Here is a 16,236-nt window from a genome sequence, read left to right on the forward strand (position 1 = left end):
TGCTACAAATATACCCCAGCGACTTAAGACTGCTTTTGTGCTCCAGGGTCACAAATGTCCTTACAGAAGCTGCATAAAGTCAGTCAGATTGAAATGTTTTGATCTAGCGTGTTTTTGACTCAAGGCATCTGCTCTTTGAACCCTAAATGCTGCGTCTGCGCATCCGTCATCAGCTGCTGATGAACCATGATGGAGCTTCCCAGCGGGTCCTGGATGATCGGCTTCATGCTGCTCCGTCCCGGGGCTTGAGGCTTCTCTATCCCGTGCACAGGAAGTGACATCACAGGCTCACCTACCAGCAGGAAACAGAAACACAATCAGGTGCGGCTGCAGTTATCAGCCGATGGCTAAAAACACTGCAGCTTTACCTGGGATCATTTGTGCTGGGCATTCAGAGCTGTAGTCCAGACGTCTCTCTGCATTCACTTCCTCCATCTGTGAATGAGTACATTTGAAATTACACTGAATGATTATTATTGATACTTTTGAGAACAGAATGTATTATATTTATTATCAAACCTCTCTAGTTCAAAAGATACAGTATATTCAATACAGTGCTATTGTAGTATTATTATAAATTGCATTGATTGTATCTTTAATAAACGATTATAAATAATACATTAATTTATTAATAAATAGTATTTATGTTATTATTAATACTAATTTAATAATAATATTAAAAGATTAAAAATGTATCAATAATACAAAAAGTAATTTATTAATATTTTGCACTAGCTTTTATTTCTATAATTTACACTTAATTTTAGTTTAGGTTTTAGTCATTTGTTATTTCTATTTCTATTATTTATTTATTTTAATTTAATTAATTTATTAATTTTCATTAGTTCATTAATTTATTTTATTTCAGTTTTAGTAATCTTAGTACTTAATTTTATTTTCATTTTTAAATTTTTGCTTAATTTTTTTTTAGTTTAACTTTTTCATCTAATATTTATATTTTATTTAATTTTAGCTTTATTTCAAAAATACCAACAACGTAACATTATTTTATTTTAATTTTAATAATGGTTTAGTTTTAATACTAGATTTAATACATTTTTTCCTGTTAATTGCCAAGGCAACATTTATCATTTTCGCAAGTTTTCATCTAATATTTATATTGTATTTTATTTTAGCTTTACTTCAGTTACTGAAAATGTTTTTTAATAGTGTTAGTTTACATATTGTTTTGCCAAGGCAAAATGTCTAATTTTCACTTTAAATTAATTTATTTCATCTAATATTCATATTTTATTTTCCAGCTTTACTTCAAAAACCATTTTTAATAGTGTTGCCTTTAGTTGTTGGTTAACAGTAGCAACACTGATTTGATATAGCATTAGTTGTTTCTTCTCTGATGCTTTAATATGTGGTTAAACATATAGGAGATAGGCAGCTCTCTCTGTTTTGGAGCAGGATTACCTCAGCACAGATGGGTTCTGGCAGTCCACCGGATGTTGGTCCTCTATCTTCCAGTTTAAAGGTACTGGGAAAAAAGTAGCAGAACATCTGAAGCGACTGCCTGAGAAAAGATCTGACCAAAACTGTCACCCCCCATTTTTTAAAATAGGCATGCAGGTGCGCTATCCAAACTTCAAATTGTTGTAATGTATGAACACTTTATGAATACAGACATAAGTTTGGTCTCTTTTTAAAGAAGAAAATCAGCAGATTATCGCAAAAAAAAAAAAAAAAATTAAAGTATCAAAAAGTTATGGTAGTTTAAATTTACTGTAAAGCAAATGCACTATATTAATTTTATTATATTTTATATATAATAAATATTTGACATAACAGGTTTTACTCTAAAATTGGTATAAAATTAAAGCCTTATGTCTAAATAAGTTATGTTCCAAATTTGAAGTTGATATGAAAAAAATGGAGGTTCCTGTGAGATTTTATTTAGGGCGTTATACCACAAACAGCCACCGGGTGCCATCCAAATTTCTGTCACAAATGTCTAGATTTCTCTGTCAATATTACTTCTATCTCAAAATAACTGAGACTCAGACCTTTCCAATGATATGTTTTTTGTCAAGATTATAAAAAGTTTTGATTGTAAAAGAGCGTAATGCATTTTGTAATATGACACTTGACACCGCCCACTAAGGGGGAGGAGACCGCCAAAAGATTTTAAAGTACCATTAACATGGTAACGCAATGCCCGATTTCAAAATGGTTTGCACAGGATGAATCTTGGGCTTCTAAGCTTTAACAATGATATATGATTTATGATGATTACTAAAAGATTTCATAGAGAAAAAGGACAACAAAGAAAAGAGTGCCAAGCGTCCCACAGGTGGGACGGTGACAGTTAAGGGGTTAACTATCTGTTTGAAACACACTTAAAGCTTACCAAGACCTGCTGGAGAGCGGCGTGTCACAGTTCACAGGGGACTCCAGCGGCCCGAGACTCTGGGAGGAAGAGAAAACGCAGAAGACTGTCCAAATGTGCATGATGTTGATGGGTGGGACCCTGTTCTGATCTGAGGAGTCGAAAACTTCCCTTCTATTCCCATGAGATCAGATGATTGAACATGAAATGAACTTTTGGCCACACCTGAAAATCTCTTGCAATCCAAGATAAAACCATATTTTGCATCAGTTATTTAGTGTTTTGTTGTCTTTGCATTGCAAGATTTTGATTCATTCTTTTGTTATTTTTTTTTTTTTTTGCATGGCAAGTGTTTTGTTCCTGTGCAGTGTTATTTTAGAATGATTCAATTCACATTTATTTGTAATACAAAAAATACATATCATTTCAAAGCAACAGGAAACACATGTCAAAAATATTACAACCAAGAAATTATTTTCAGTATTATAAATAATACTTAATTAACACTGCCATGAATATATCTTTAATAAACAAACTATTATTAGTAATAAATAATAATGTTATTTATTAATAAATTAACTATTAAAATATTTATTAATATTTTGAATTCGCTTTCAGCTTGGATAAAAAACATAAAAATAAATTTTGGCCACACCTGAAATATTTTTTATCCCCATGCATAAGGGATATTTAGTGTTCTGTATTTACATTTCAAGATTTGTATTTATTCTTTTATTTTGTTATGTATTAATTTATTTATTTTGCATGGCAAGTGTTTTGTTCCTGTTCAGTGTTATTTTAGAATTATTCAATTCAATTCACGTTTATTTGTAGAGCTTTTAACAATACATATTGCTTCAAAGCAGCATTTCAGAAAATGCATGTTTTAAATATTACGATCAAGAAATTATCTTCAGTATTATTATAAATAATACTAAGCTTGAATGCATCTTTAATAAACAAACGATTATTTTTAATAAATAATAAGTTGATTTATTAATAAACTATTATAGTATTTATTAATATATTGAATTAGCTTGGTTAAACATCTTACAATTAATTCAATTAAAAAAACAATAAATTAATTTATTACAAAAGATTTTTTTATCCCCATGCAAAGAAATTATTTTTGCATGGCGGTGTTATTTTAGTATTATTTAATTCAGTTAAATTGAATGCAATTGTTTATTTGTATAGTGCTTTTAACAATACATATCATTTCAAAGCAATGATTTATTAATAATTTGATGATTGCATTATTTATAAATATTCTGAATTAGCTTTTAGCTCCTAAAATGAACTTTTGGCCACACCTGAACAGAGAAGAAAATGACTTGAAATCCATGAAACTGTATAGTAATTTTATATATTTTTGTCCCCTCGCAAAAGGAGTTATCTAGCATTTTGCTGTAGCTGCATTGCATGATTTGTATTGATTGCTTTCTATCTGTGATATATTGTTGTGTCTGTACCTGTGTGGTGGCTCCGTTAGACGGCAGCGCCGGAGGACCCTGCTCTTTCTCTTTAGGGTTCGGCGACTGACGCTTCCGGACGATGTACTCATAAGTGCTGATGCCCTGAGACACTGAGACACGACACAGAGTGAACAGAAGCTGCTATCTGCCTTTAGAAGTGGATAACACTGGGCTCAAACTCACACAAGTGAATGTGGAAGCACAGTAAGTGGCAGAGCAGCAAGAGAGCAGCCAGAGCCAGCAGGACTGTGATGAAGGCCAGCGCCAGCAGACCAATAGAGCCGGTCTCTAAAGGAGCCGCCGGGAGGAAAACCAGCCACGTGCCGTTGCCTTTCACAGCTGCCAGAGAAATTACAAACCACAACATGAGAAATTAAAGCTATACACTGCAAAAAAATCTATTACTTACTCTGTATTTTTGTTTTGTTTTCCTGTACAGATATCTAAAGATTCTCCAATCAAGATACATTTACTTGAAAAGCAACACGACTTAAGATATTTAGTCTTGCTTACTGAAATATGTATTAAAATAAAGTGAGTTTATGCTTAAAACAGAAAAAATAAATAATAATCTGCCAATGGGGTAAGAAAAATAACCTTAAATAAATGAACCAATCACAGATTTTTCTTGTTTTTTAAATAAAATAAATATAAAAATAAAGCTAAATAGAAATAGTTAAAAAATAAAATAAAAATGACAAAAGCACTTGCAAAAGCAAAAGTTTTAAAACAAATTAAACTGAAAACTAAAGCTAATTCAAAATATGAATAAATACTATAATAATATAAATAATACTAAAATAACACTGAAATGTAATGAGTATAAGATTCTTGCTTTCTGAAAATGTTTTAAAATTAAGCAAAACAAGACTTAAGTATCTGCCAATGGGGTAAGAAAAACAAACTTAAACCAATCGCAGATTTTTCTTGTTTTCAGCATAATTTTGATACACTTTTTTTTTGTTTTTAGAAAACAAGATTATCAATATCAAAGTATCAAAAGATCAAAGTAATTTTTGCAGTATAGAATAAGTATCTGCCAATGGGGTAAGAAAAACAAACTTAAACCAATCGCAGATTTTTCTTGTTTTAAGCATAATTTTGATACACTTTTTTTTGTTTTTAGAAAACAAGATTATCAATATCAAAGTATCAAAAGATCAAAGTAATTTTTGCAGTATAGAAAATGAGAAGTTGCATTTCTAAGGTTTTTAATGTTTTTAGGAGAGGTCTCTTCTGCTCATCAAGGCTGCATTTATTTAATCAAAAACACGGTAAAATTGTGAAATATTATTATAATTTAAAATAGCTGTTTTCTATTGATGAACAAAAACATTAATTTCAGGTGCTGAGGAGTTGAACTGAGTCCAGAGACACGGCTGGTCTTACTCTGAAACTGCGGCGCGGTGCGCAGGACAGCGGGGTTCACATAGTGCTCGATGAAGACAAACAAGACCACAAGAATGAGGAGGAACATCCCAATGACAGCAGACGAGACGGTTATGAAAAAAAACCTGGGAAAAACCAGTCATTACTATATGAAGATTCAGACACTGTCAAACATCTTTAGAAACAAAAATATGCAAATGCTGCTTCTCAGGGGCGTAGATTACGCGGGGGACGTGTCCCCCCCCCACTTTTAATATCACGTAAATTCGTCCCCCGCCCTTTTTCGGGCAAGTGTTTCTGTCCCCCTCACTTCTGAAATGATGGCTACGCCCCTGCTGCTTCTACATTTGTGTTATCAAATGGCACTTCTGCTCACCAGTAGTTCCTTCCTCCCACACAGTTGTTTAGCCATTTGCAGTGATGGTCGAAGTCTGCGATGCATTTGTTGCAGGTGCTGCAGTGTTTGGCTTTAGGTGCGCTGTGAAGGAGAAGCTGATTATTCACTAAAGCAAACGCTTAGCTGGACAAAAACACATCTATATAAGGGCTGTGTGCCATTCACAAATGAACTGAGAATTTAAAAATTCTTACATTTTGAATTGAGGTAGAAAACAGGATGCCGAATTTAAGAAAATTAAATTAAAACGGAACATTGTTATTGTTCACTAAAATAAAGTTGAAATAAAGTAAAATATACAGTAAATATATGCTGAAAAATGCTTAGAAAACTTAGAAACTAAGTGGAATAAACATTTAAGTTGACTTACTAAAATTACTAAAGCTGAAATAAAAATAAAGCTAAATAGAAATATTTAAAAATGACAAAAGCCCATAAAAAATTGCTAAAACTTAAAATGCAAACTGAAAATAAAAAAATTAACCTATAATTACTATAGTAGTATATAAATAATACTAAATACTAAAAATAATTAAACTTTTTATTATTTAAAGTATTATTGGATGAAAAACTAAAATAAAAGATTAAATAGAAGTAATACAGTTACTAGAATTAAAAATAAATAAAAACAAAAACAAATCTAGAAATATTTTTTAAAAATTAATAAAAATGACAAAATCATATAACTAGAACTTTAAAAGTTTTAAAGGAATGAAAATGAAAACCAAAAATATAAAGGCTAATTCAAAGTTTTAATAAATACTACATTATTACTGTATGTAAATAATACTAAAATAACACTGAAATGGAATGAGACTGCTCTTAGAGTAGTTTATATGTTATATTATATACTGAAAACTGAAAATATAAAAATAAAAGCTAATTCAAATTATTAATAAATACTACAATGGTATATAAATAATACTAAAATAACATTGAAATTGAATGAAACTATGTAGTTTGTATTATATTACAATATAATATAATATATTTACATTATAGTTGAAAGTAACGGTGGTAATCTAGAAATGCCATCCACTAACCAGTACAGAAAAAGTCACTAAAACACATTAGTAACTGCCTAGAAACCCCTTAGCAACACCCTAGCAACAACTTTATCAACCAGTCAGCATCACTCGGCCAACAAGAACACCTTAGCAACGACTTTATATTATATTGTATTATATTCCAATATCCAATATAATATAATATAATATAATATAATATAATATAATATAATATAATATATTATTATATGTTATTAGATGATATTTATATTTGAAAGTAAGGGTGGCAATATATCTAGTAATGCCATCTCACTAACCAACACAGAAACCTTTTTCAGTCATTCCAATTTACACTCATGAATTAAAAGGAAGCAGGAAGCAAATTGTAATTCTAATTTTTCTTCAACTTTGATCTATTTTTTTCCGATAGTGTTTCAGTAAATATGAGATGTTTTTGTACGTACACGTCCACCTCACACAGCGTGCAGTGCAGATTGTGGATGACGTGCTGATGTTTGGTGTTGTCAAACACAGGCATGGGGCTGGAGTAATCCTTCCTCCTCCGAACGCTCAGATCCGCCGGGTCGATGGTCACCGCCGCCACGTGAGTCACCAAATGCAGAACAAACACCGCGCCGATCAACTACACATGAGGTGTGAAGGTTCAACAACAGTTCGTTTGACTCACTGTCAGCTCGACTGTATGAGAGGACTACATCCTCCAATTATCTGCTGCTGCTGACGTCAACCTGGAATTTAGCTCACGCTGTTAAGTGCTGTCTGTGTGCTGACGAAGCCTGCTTGTTCCTTAGACTGATTCAAATGAGTCGTTTTTACTGATTCATTTGAAAATAAGAGTCATCTGTTCATGAACTGGACGAACCGGTCGTGTTCTCGGCTATGTTTGGGTTTGCATGCAATCAGTCGAGACAATGCAACAGGAATTTTGGCTATTTATTATATTTTTGAACAGACCAAGTGCTCGGGAAACCCTCATTATTTTGGCAATGCAATGTGACACACTTCTGCTTAGTATAACTGGATTTTTAAGGCAGAACTGAATGAAAACTAAAACTAAAATTAACGTGAAAAATATAATAAATAAATATATATATATATATATATATATAATAAAGAAAAAATATAAAAATAAAAGCTATAAAAAATATTAATGAAATTACAACAGTATATAAATAATCCTAAAACAACACTGAAATGGAAAGAAACGGATGTAAGTGTAGTTATTATATATATATATATATATATATAAAATAAAATAATATAAAAATAATTATAAATTAACTAAAACAAAATAGATATATAAAAATCTAAGAAAAATGACAAACGCACATAACAAAATTACTAAAATAAAAATTAAAATATTATAAACAAAACAAAACAAGTTAATTCAAACTATTAATAAATACTTCAATAGTACATAAATAATTCTAGTTTCCCAGTGCATTGTGGTCTTCTGCTTAGTATAACTGGATGTTTATGGCAGAACCGAATGTGAACATTGCTGGTGCTCTGTAAAAACAAGTTAATTCAACTTAAAAAGTATAATTAAAAATCTTTTTTTGTCTAGTTGAAACTGAAAATGATTTTGATGAGTTAAAGTAATGGAACAAAAATGTGTTGGCATGACTCACTGTCCATATGATTTTTTTAACATAAACGTTTCTGTTTTTGTGGATTGTTTGTAAAGGATACGGCGTACGCTGCGAAGCTCCACGGCGCCGGGAGAAGAGGAAGGTAGATGCCGAAGCCGACGATGGCCATGAAGCTGTAGACGAGCCAGGCGAGGAGCTGGAAGCCGTGCAGAGGCAGAGACCAGCCGTTGATCCTGGAGTGAAGCGGCGGAGCGCACAGCTCGCTCCTGCTGCCGGAGATCTGCGGGGCCGGGGCCGGGGCCGGGGCCGGGGCCGTCTGTCTGCGGTGATGCCCAAAGCAGTTCAGCTGCAAACACACACACACACACACACACACACACTCCTCATGAATACAGCTGGAGGGTTTGGAAACACCAGAACTGTTCTCTTCACTGAGTCTCTTCAAGCAGAACAATGACACATTTTAAAAGACTCTCTGACATCATGTTGGCTTGACAAAGCTGTTACTGTCAGCATTGACCTTGAGTTAGTTTCTTTCCAAAATCACCAACCTGAGACCGAAAAAAACGTCTAAACGCAGCTCCTAGAAACATCTGGTGCCGGATTCACTTTGAAACAAACTGCTAGTGAATTTCACAAAGAATTAAGGTATGCATCAAATCAAGTGAGACATTTTGAAGTAGAAAGACTAAAATAGTATTTTCTCTTTGGTTCGTTTACAGCTTTGAAAAATCATTTTTACAGCGTAAAGCTTTCTGCCTGTTCTCTTATGAAATCCAATTCATCCTATTATCCAATGTTTGTCTATCGCCTAGCAACACTAAAACACATTAGCAACACCCTAGCAACCACCTTATCAACCAGTCAGCATCACTCAGCCAACAAGAACACCTTAGCAACAACTTGCAATGACTTATTATATTATATTATATACTGAAAACTGAAAATATCAAAATAAAAGCTAATTCTAAATTTTAATGAATACTACAATGGTACATAAATAATACTAAAATAACACTGAAATTGAATGAAACTATGTAGTTTGTATTATAATATAATATAATATATTTACATGATAGTTGAATATAACGGTGGTAATACGTATATCTAGAAATGCCATCCACTAACCAGTACAGAAAAAGTCACTAAAACACATTAGTAACTGCCTAGCAACCTCTTAGAACACCTTAGAAACTCCTTAGCAACACCCTAGCAACAACTTTATCAACCAGTCAGCATCACTCGGCCAACAAGAACACCTTAGCAACGACTTGCAACCAGTGCTGCTATTTTTAACTAGAAGCTGAAATAAAGTTGGAATAAAATAAAAATACTAGATCAAAAACTCAAACTCAAACTAAAAAAAACACACAAAAAAAAAACACATGAAAATGGGAAATGTTGCCTTGTCTAAACATATTTAAGTTTAAAATTACTCAAATTAAAACTTAAAATTAAAAATTAATTTAAGCTATATATAAATATACAGAATATTACAGCACATAACAAAATTACTAAAACCTAAGCTAATATTAAAAACATAAAAATGAAAGCTAATTCCAAATATAAATAAATACTACAATAAAATGTAATACCATAATAGCCTATTAAAATAACACTTCAACCACATTTCCCAAAAAGCCCAGGTTTTTAAACCACAAACAATCCTCAGGTTTTCCTTGTTCTGTCTTCAAGCTTCAGAATTATTCATTTTGTACCTCACAGCTGCAGAATTCAGACAGAGTACAAATATTCCACACATCAGTGGTTTTCGCTGAGCTTTTCCTGTTGAACACAAACAGAAAGATTGTGTTGCCTAGCAAATGTCATCAGAAATGCATCCCGAAGAAGCTCTGAGGGACTCAAACATTAGTGAAAACAGTCTAATAATGAGTAACTCACACAAAACCAATGCACCAGGAACTCTTCTGTTATGCATAACCATGCAAACTATTACCTTTGCACACAGAATAAACACGCTGCTTCTTTATTTCACTTTTAATAACACAATAGGGGATTAAGAAAATATAATAAAATTAAATCAATCCATTTTGCATGAATAAAAAGCCACTTGCATTCGTCATTGAACAGCCTCCAGCAGTTTTCTCTGGAAAAACATCTGTTGTTGATCATTTGGATCTCTTGGATACAGTTTGCTGATCCATTGATTTCTTCATCATCTCCTTCACAGTCCACTGTACAGCAGAAGAGTCGTTTTCAAAGCCATTATCCAGTCTGAAGCTGTTTAATATCCTATTTTAACGCTACAATATCTAATGTAGCATATCAGATCCTTAAAATGTTCATTATTCGTCAATTAATAGGACGCGAGCGGCGGTGCGCCTCTTACTTCAAGCGGATAAAATATGAACCACTAGGGCGAAAGCGTAACTGTTGAATATTAATTAGGGCATGCGTACGTCACGCTCCAGAGACTTCCAATAGCGAGCGGCGGCTCATGAATATTAATAAATCACGCTGCACTTCGCCTGGTTACAGCTCATGATTATTAAACGCCAAAATTTGCTATTCAGGCGAAGCTGAAACGCGATCGCGCTTTTCTCATACTTCATTTGACATTACACTATTTTTTTAAGCGCATATAAACAACAAATCAACGCAAAGAAATGTGAAAACATTTAACAGCAAACTGAATCATGAAAGTGGAATTACAACTTCTAAAAATGTGAACCACTGTAATTTGATACGGAAACAACGTGATTGCAATAGAACTACAGAACATGGAAGTTCTCAGGGCTGGGAGATCTTAACTGTTACCTAGTGACCACTAGGACATGCAAAGCCAAATGCAAATGAGAGCTCTCCATGAATGCATGTGAGAGTTCAGCACATTGCAGGAAAACATGAAAGCATTTTCATCTTAATGCAATGCATAAAATAATAAACTCACATTTTTTTAGTTTTCTTTTAGCTGTGCATTTAATGAATACGCACTGTGCTGCATACTACTGATTACAATGCAACATTTTTCAATTTTAAATAAACTTGCATTTTATGTTTTTTCTTATGCATCCCTTATGAAATCCTTTTTATGCAAAGCACTTTGAATTCCTATTGTGCATGAAAAATAAACTTGCCACAATAAAGTGAACATTGTGAATTTTAAATCATTTTTCTCATGTCACTCAGTAATGACTTTAGATCTTTATTTCATTCCTTGTGCAAAATTGTGTAATAAATGTCAATGTTTTATTTGAAAGGCATTTCGTTTTTACTTATGCACACTAAGCGATTCTGTCACTTTGTTGGGCTGTGTATAAAATGACTACTGAAACAAAACCATTTGAGAACCACAGTAATATTTGGACAAAAGGGTTTTGGAGATGTGAAGTTCTACTTCCTAACGTTCACGAGGTAAAAAAAGAGAAGCAACGTGAGCTTAATGCACCACTACTGCAGATCAAACATGTGGTCAGGAAAAAAAAAACAGCATTTAACAACCATATAAAAGAGGAAATCAGACACAGAGCTTTTATTTAAAAACAAGCAGGTGATGCAGTGAGTCTGTCCAGTCCTTTAGAACAGCACATGATCACAGCGAGTCCGTCTGAGAGTCACATCAGCTGTTAGCGGTGGATCCGGGCTCTGGAGACTGCAGGAACTCATAAGGGTCCTCAACCATCTCTGTCTGATCTCCAAGATGAGGGGAACTTCCTGATCACAGTGAACAAACAAATGAAGTTCATATCAGAACATTACGATTTCTTTTACCCCTGTAAAGCTACTGTATCATATTTTATACACAGAGGCCTATAAATGATCAAACTTTGCTGTCGCACACAATCCGCTTCATGTCTTCTGTCTCTGATTGATAGTTTAAAGCTCTTTTAGTGTATTTGTACAAACGTTCAGCTTCAGCTGGAGCTTCTCGTGTCAAATCTTAACTGATTTCTATCAAGTAAAGGTCAGAATAACTGCAGTAATATCTCCAGATGAACACTTACTGGACTGAAGCAGCTCAGCTTTACTTGATTCTCCATCAATCATGTTTTAGAGTCTCAAATCTGATCCTCAGGATCTTTTGAGGAGCGTTTGTTTCCAGAAGCTTTACTTTCACTGTTCCTCAGCGGAGGAATGATCTTCACAAGCCTCCAGAACATCTCACATCTTCTGAGGAGCTTCTCTCAATCACTGCATTATATGTTTGGAGCATTTCAATCTCATCTTATTACTGGAGATATAGAGCGACCACTGATATTTAGATCATTTTATGTCAGCATCTGCTCTACTGTTATAAAGATCTCACTGATTTACAGCACAAGAAAATTACATTGACTTTTTCCAGGTGTCTCTCCATATTGTGACAGATGTCAGACTGATGTAGCCACTCCCTTGCATAGTAATGTTCTTTGTTCTAAGTTAATCTCATTCTGGACTGAAGTATTTAAAACTCTGTCAGATATTTTACACCGTGTATTAGAGCCCGACCCACTTCTTGTGATATTTGGAATTTCTGATAAAATCATGTCACTTAAAAAATCTGAACAACAGTTGCTGTCCTATGGACTTATTGTGGCAAAGAAACTTATCCTAAGGTTTTGGAAAACGACAGAAACCCCATCAGCTAAACTTTGGTTGGAAGAAATTATTAAGGTACTACATTTGGAAAAAAAATAGATTCCTGTTGGTAAATAAATTGGATAACTTTGATAAGATTTGGTCTCCTCTTCTCCTATATCTTGATAATGCAGGCTGAGTAATCATGCACCATTAGTGTGGCATGATTTAAGTCCCTAGGGTGCGGAGGGAGGTAAGGGGTTGTTTTGTTTTGTACCATAAATGTTTGTTGTGCTTGTATGTTCAGTTTTTTATGTATATGTATGTATATATATATATATATATATATATATATATATATATAACTGAAATAATGGTATGTAACAATAACTATTGGATTGTTTAATTGAATACCTTAATAAAAAGATTTAAACCCGATTTACATTACAAGCATCAGATTTCATCATATAAATATCAGCATCTGCACCAAATTGCATATTTTTGCTCAGTTTGAGTCTCTGAAATAAAGAGCCATTTTTTTTCTTTTTTACTTCATATTCTTACTATATCATACTGTATGATCCATAAAAGCCTGACAGATCAAATATGACACTCAACAAAAAAAAACATATGCAAACTTTTTTTTTTTTTGGATTTAAAACAAATATTTTGTCTAAAGGTTCAATACACTGTTCCATTTAAAATAATTAGATATTTCTGACTATCATTTCATATGCTTCATGCACGTCATGCTTTACAGGGTTAGGCACTTTCCTGTTTGACTTTTCTTTCATTTTGTTTTAATTTTAGAAAGCCTCAAAACAACTGAAATAATGTGCGATTTTGCCTGTGACGTATAACGTTATAACTATGACTCAGTACCTAAATGGTGCGGATCCCTCTCTGAATTGTTTGACAGGGACGAAAGATTGGATGACGGTCGGGATCCGACTCGGTCCACCGCTGCGTCATGAAACTCCTGCAGAAGTTTGGCTGCGTCATCAAAGTGCTGATGACCGTCTTCATGCTCCGGCTCCTTCTTCACACATTTACCTGCAGATCAGAAAAACACCAATGATCAGCTAGAGCAAAGGCCTGTGCAGCCGGGAGGTTTAAACGCGTGATATAGGACTCACGTAACGTGTTGAGCATATCTAGAGGATTGTCTGGGTAGCTCTTCATGCTCATGAAATCCAGCACTGAACCAGCTTCTATGCCGCTTCCATCTGTTCCCTATAGAAACATCGAGAAAATGTCATCAATGTCATACTTTGAAACTTATTGCACAAAAGATATATCATTCTCACCGGCATGTCACATAAACTAGACTTAGTGTCATCAATCGGCATGTTCCTTTTCTGAAAAACAAAAACATTTATTATATATTATATAATACAATATTTCACACTCCTTTTCAAAAGTTTAGGGTCGGTAAGATTTTGAAATGCTTTTAATGAAGTCTCACCAAGGCTGCATTCATTTAATCAAAATACAGTAAAAATTGTGAAATATTATTATAATTTAAAATAACTGTTTTCTATGTGAATATCTGTTAAACTGTAATTTATTTCTGTGATCAAAGCTGAATTTTCAGCATCATTATTCCAGTCTTCAGTGTCACATGATCTTCAGAAATCATTCTAATATGCTGATTTGCTGCTCAAGAAACATTTCTGATTATTATCAATGTTGAAAACAGCTGTGCTGCATCATATTTTTGAACTGTGATATATGCTATTTTTCAGGATTCTTTGATGAATAGAAAGTTCAAAAGAACAGCGTTTATTTGAGATAGAAATCGTTTGTAAGATTATAAATGTTTTTACTGTCACTTTTGATCAGTTTAATGCGTCGTCGCTGTATAAAAGTATACAAAGCATTACTGACCCCACACTCTTGAACAGAATAGTATATTGCTAAAATCCTAAGAATGTTTAAAGACCACAAAAAGTATCTTGTCAAAAGAAAAAATTTTAATACCTGTCGGATTTGCATGACAGCCTTCGAATGATCACCAGCTGTCATTTTATCCAGCAAATCATCCACAAGCCTTTTGGTAAAACTCCCAGAACCCTTAACAAACTCCTGCAGACTGAAGCACACACAGAAAATCCCATCACACAACTGAGTCCAACGCAGCAGTCCACTAACGCTGATAGACAGGTTTGATCTAAACACCTGAGAGCGCACTGGACCCCGGTCTCGTCTCCGTAAGCCGAGTACAGCATGTCCATCTCCTCTGGAAGTAGATCAGGATAGACGGAGTTGTTCTGAAGAGTCTGAGTGTTGTACGCGCTGCTCAAGAACGTCACTGAAACCAAAGACAAAGACCAAGACGCGAATCGCGAACGTAAAGATTCTGGTTGTGATTCTGATTTAATTCCTGACTCTTCTGGCATTTTAGAGACAGTAATGTGATTCACAACCCTAAAAATAATCTTCACGTTTGAAAACCTGTTACCTTTGTGTCTCCTGTCGTCTTTAAAGCCCAGCGACGTCAGTCCAGGTATGAGCTTGTTCGCCAAAGAGCTCAAATCTACAGGAAGAGTCTCTTCCTCTGTGAACAATAATCAATATATTCTTCAGACACATGATGTTATTGCTCTGGATAAACTTTCTGCAGCAAAGTCAGAAACCTGTGTTATATTTAACCCTATAAAAGCTACTGTATCATAATTGATAGGCAGATTTCTAAGGTGTCTAAATGATCAACATGATCAAACTTTGTTGTCTGATTAATAGTTTAGAGTTTTTTATCAAGTAAAATCTCTTTTAGTCTAACTTTACAAACGTCCAGCTTCAGCTCGAGCTTCACGTGTCTTTCTGCTTTACTGATTTTTATCAAGTAAACACAAGAATAACTTTGATATTGTTAGTCATATTTCCAGATCTTTTTTTTTTTTTTTAGAAAATATGAAATATATGATCATCAAATATGATCATCAGGATCTTTTGAGGATCGTTTGTTTGTTCATCTCTCATCATCATTGGATTGCATTGCATTATACTGTATATTTGGATAATTTCAATTTCATCTTATTACTGGAAATACAGAGCGATGACTGATATTTATATATTTTATGTGTAAGTATCTGCTCTACTTTTATAAAGATCTCATTGATTTACAAGCATCAGAATTTCATTATATAAATATCAGCATCTGCACCAAATTGCTGTATTTTATGTTTACTTCATATTCTCACTATATCAGACTATATGTGACCCTGGAGCACAAAAGCAGTCATAAGTCGCTGGGGTATATTTGTAGCAATAGCCAACAATACATTGTATGGGTCAAAATTATTGATTTTTCTTTTATGCCAAAAATCATTAATCAAAAATCATGTTCCATGAAGATATTTTGTAAATTCCCTACCGTAAATATATCAAAACTTAATTTTTGATTAGTAATATGCATTGCTAAGAACTTCATTTGGACAACTTTAAAGATGATTTTCTCAATATTTAGATTTTTTTGCACCCTCAGATTCCAGATTTTCAT

General features: G+C 33.5%; 2 protein-coding genes across 2 annotated transcripts in view; both read right to left on the reverse strand.

Moving 5' to 3' along the window:
- On the reverse strand, positions 1 to 10,443 carry LOC107659067 (probable palmitoyltransferase ZDHHC11). Its single transcript, XM_016447879.1, has 12 exons — positions 10,418 to 10,443; positions 9,935 to 10,001; positions 8,317 to 8,655; positions 7,068 to 7,246; positions 5,576 to 5,677; positions 5,200 to 5,324; positions 3,994 to 4,149; positions 3,808 to 3,920; positions 2,357 to 2,415; positions 1,423 to 1,486; positions 369 to 435; positions 1 to 292 (listed from the first exon to the last, which is right to left on the reverse strand). Exons 1-12 carry the CDS (start codon positions 10,441 to 10,443, stop codon positions 120 to 122), a joined length of 1,470 nt encoding a protein of 489 aa, XP_016303365.1. The 3' UTR covers positions 1 to 119.
- A 1,251-nt stretch (positions 10,444 to 11,694) lies between these two features.
- brd9 (bromodomain containing 9) overlaps positions 11,695 to 16,236 on the reverse strand; it is a 23,869-nt gene continuing 19,327 nt past the window's right edge. Inside the window, exon 17 of the mRNA XM_016447918.1 lies at positions 11,695 to 11,891. Within this exon, the coding sequence (XP_016303404.1) occupies positions 11,797 to 11,891 (95 nt within the window). The 3' untranslated portion in view covers positions 11,695 to 11,796. The remainder of the gene's footprint in view (positions 11,892 to 16,236) is intronic.

Source organism: Sinocyclocheilus anshuiensis, unplaced genomic scaffold (genome assembly GCF_001515605.1).
Source record: "Sinocyclocheilus anshuiensis isolate Anshui unplaced genomic scaffold, SAMN03320099.WGS_v1.1 scaffold411, whole genome shotgun sequence".
NCBI lineage: Eukaryota > Metazoa > Chordata > Actinopteri > Cypriniformes > Cyprinidae > Sinocyclocheilus > Sinocyclocheilus anshuiensis.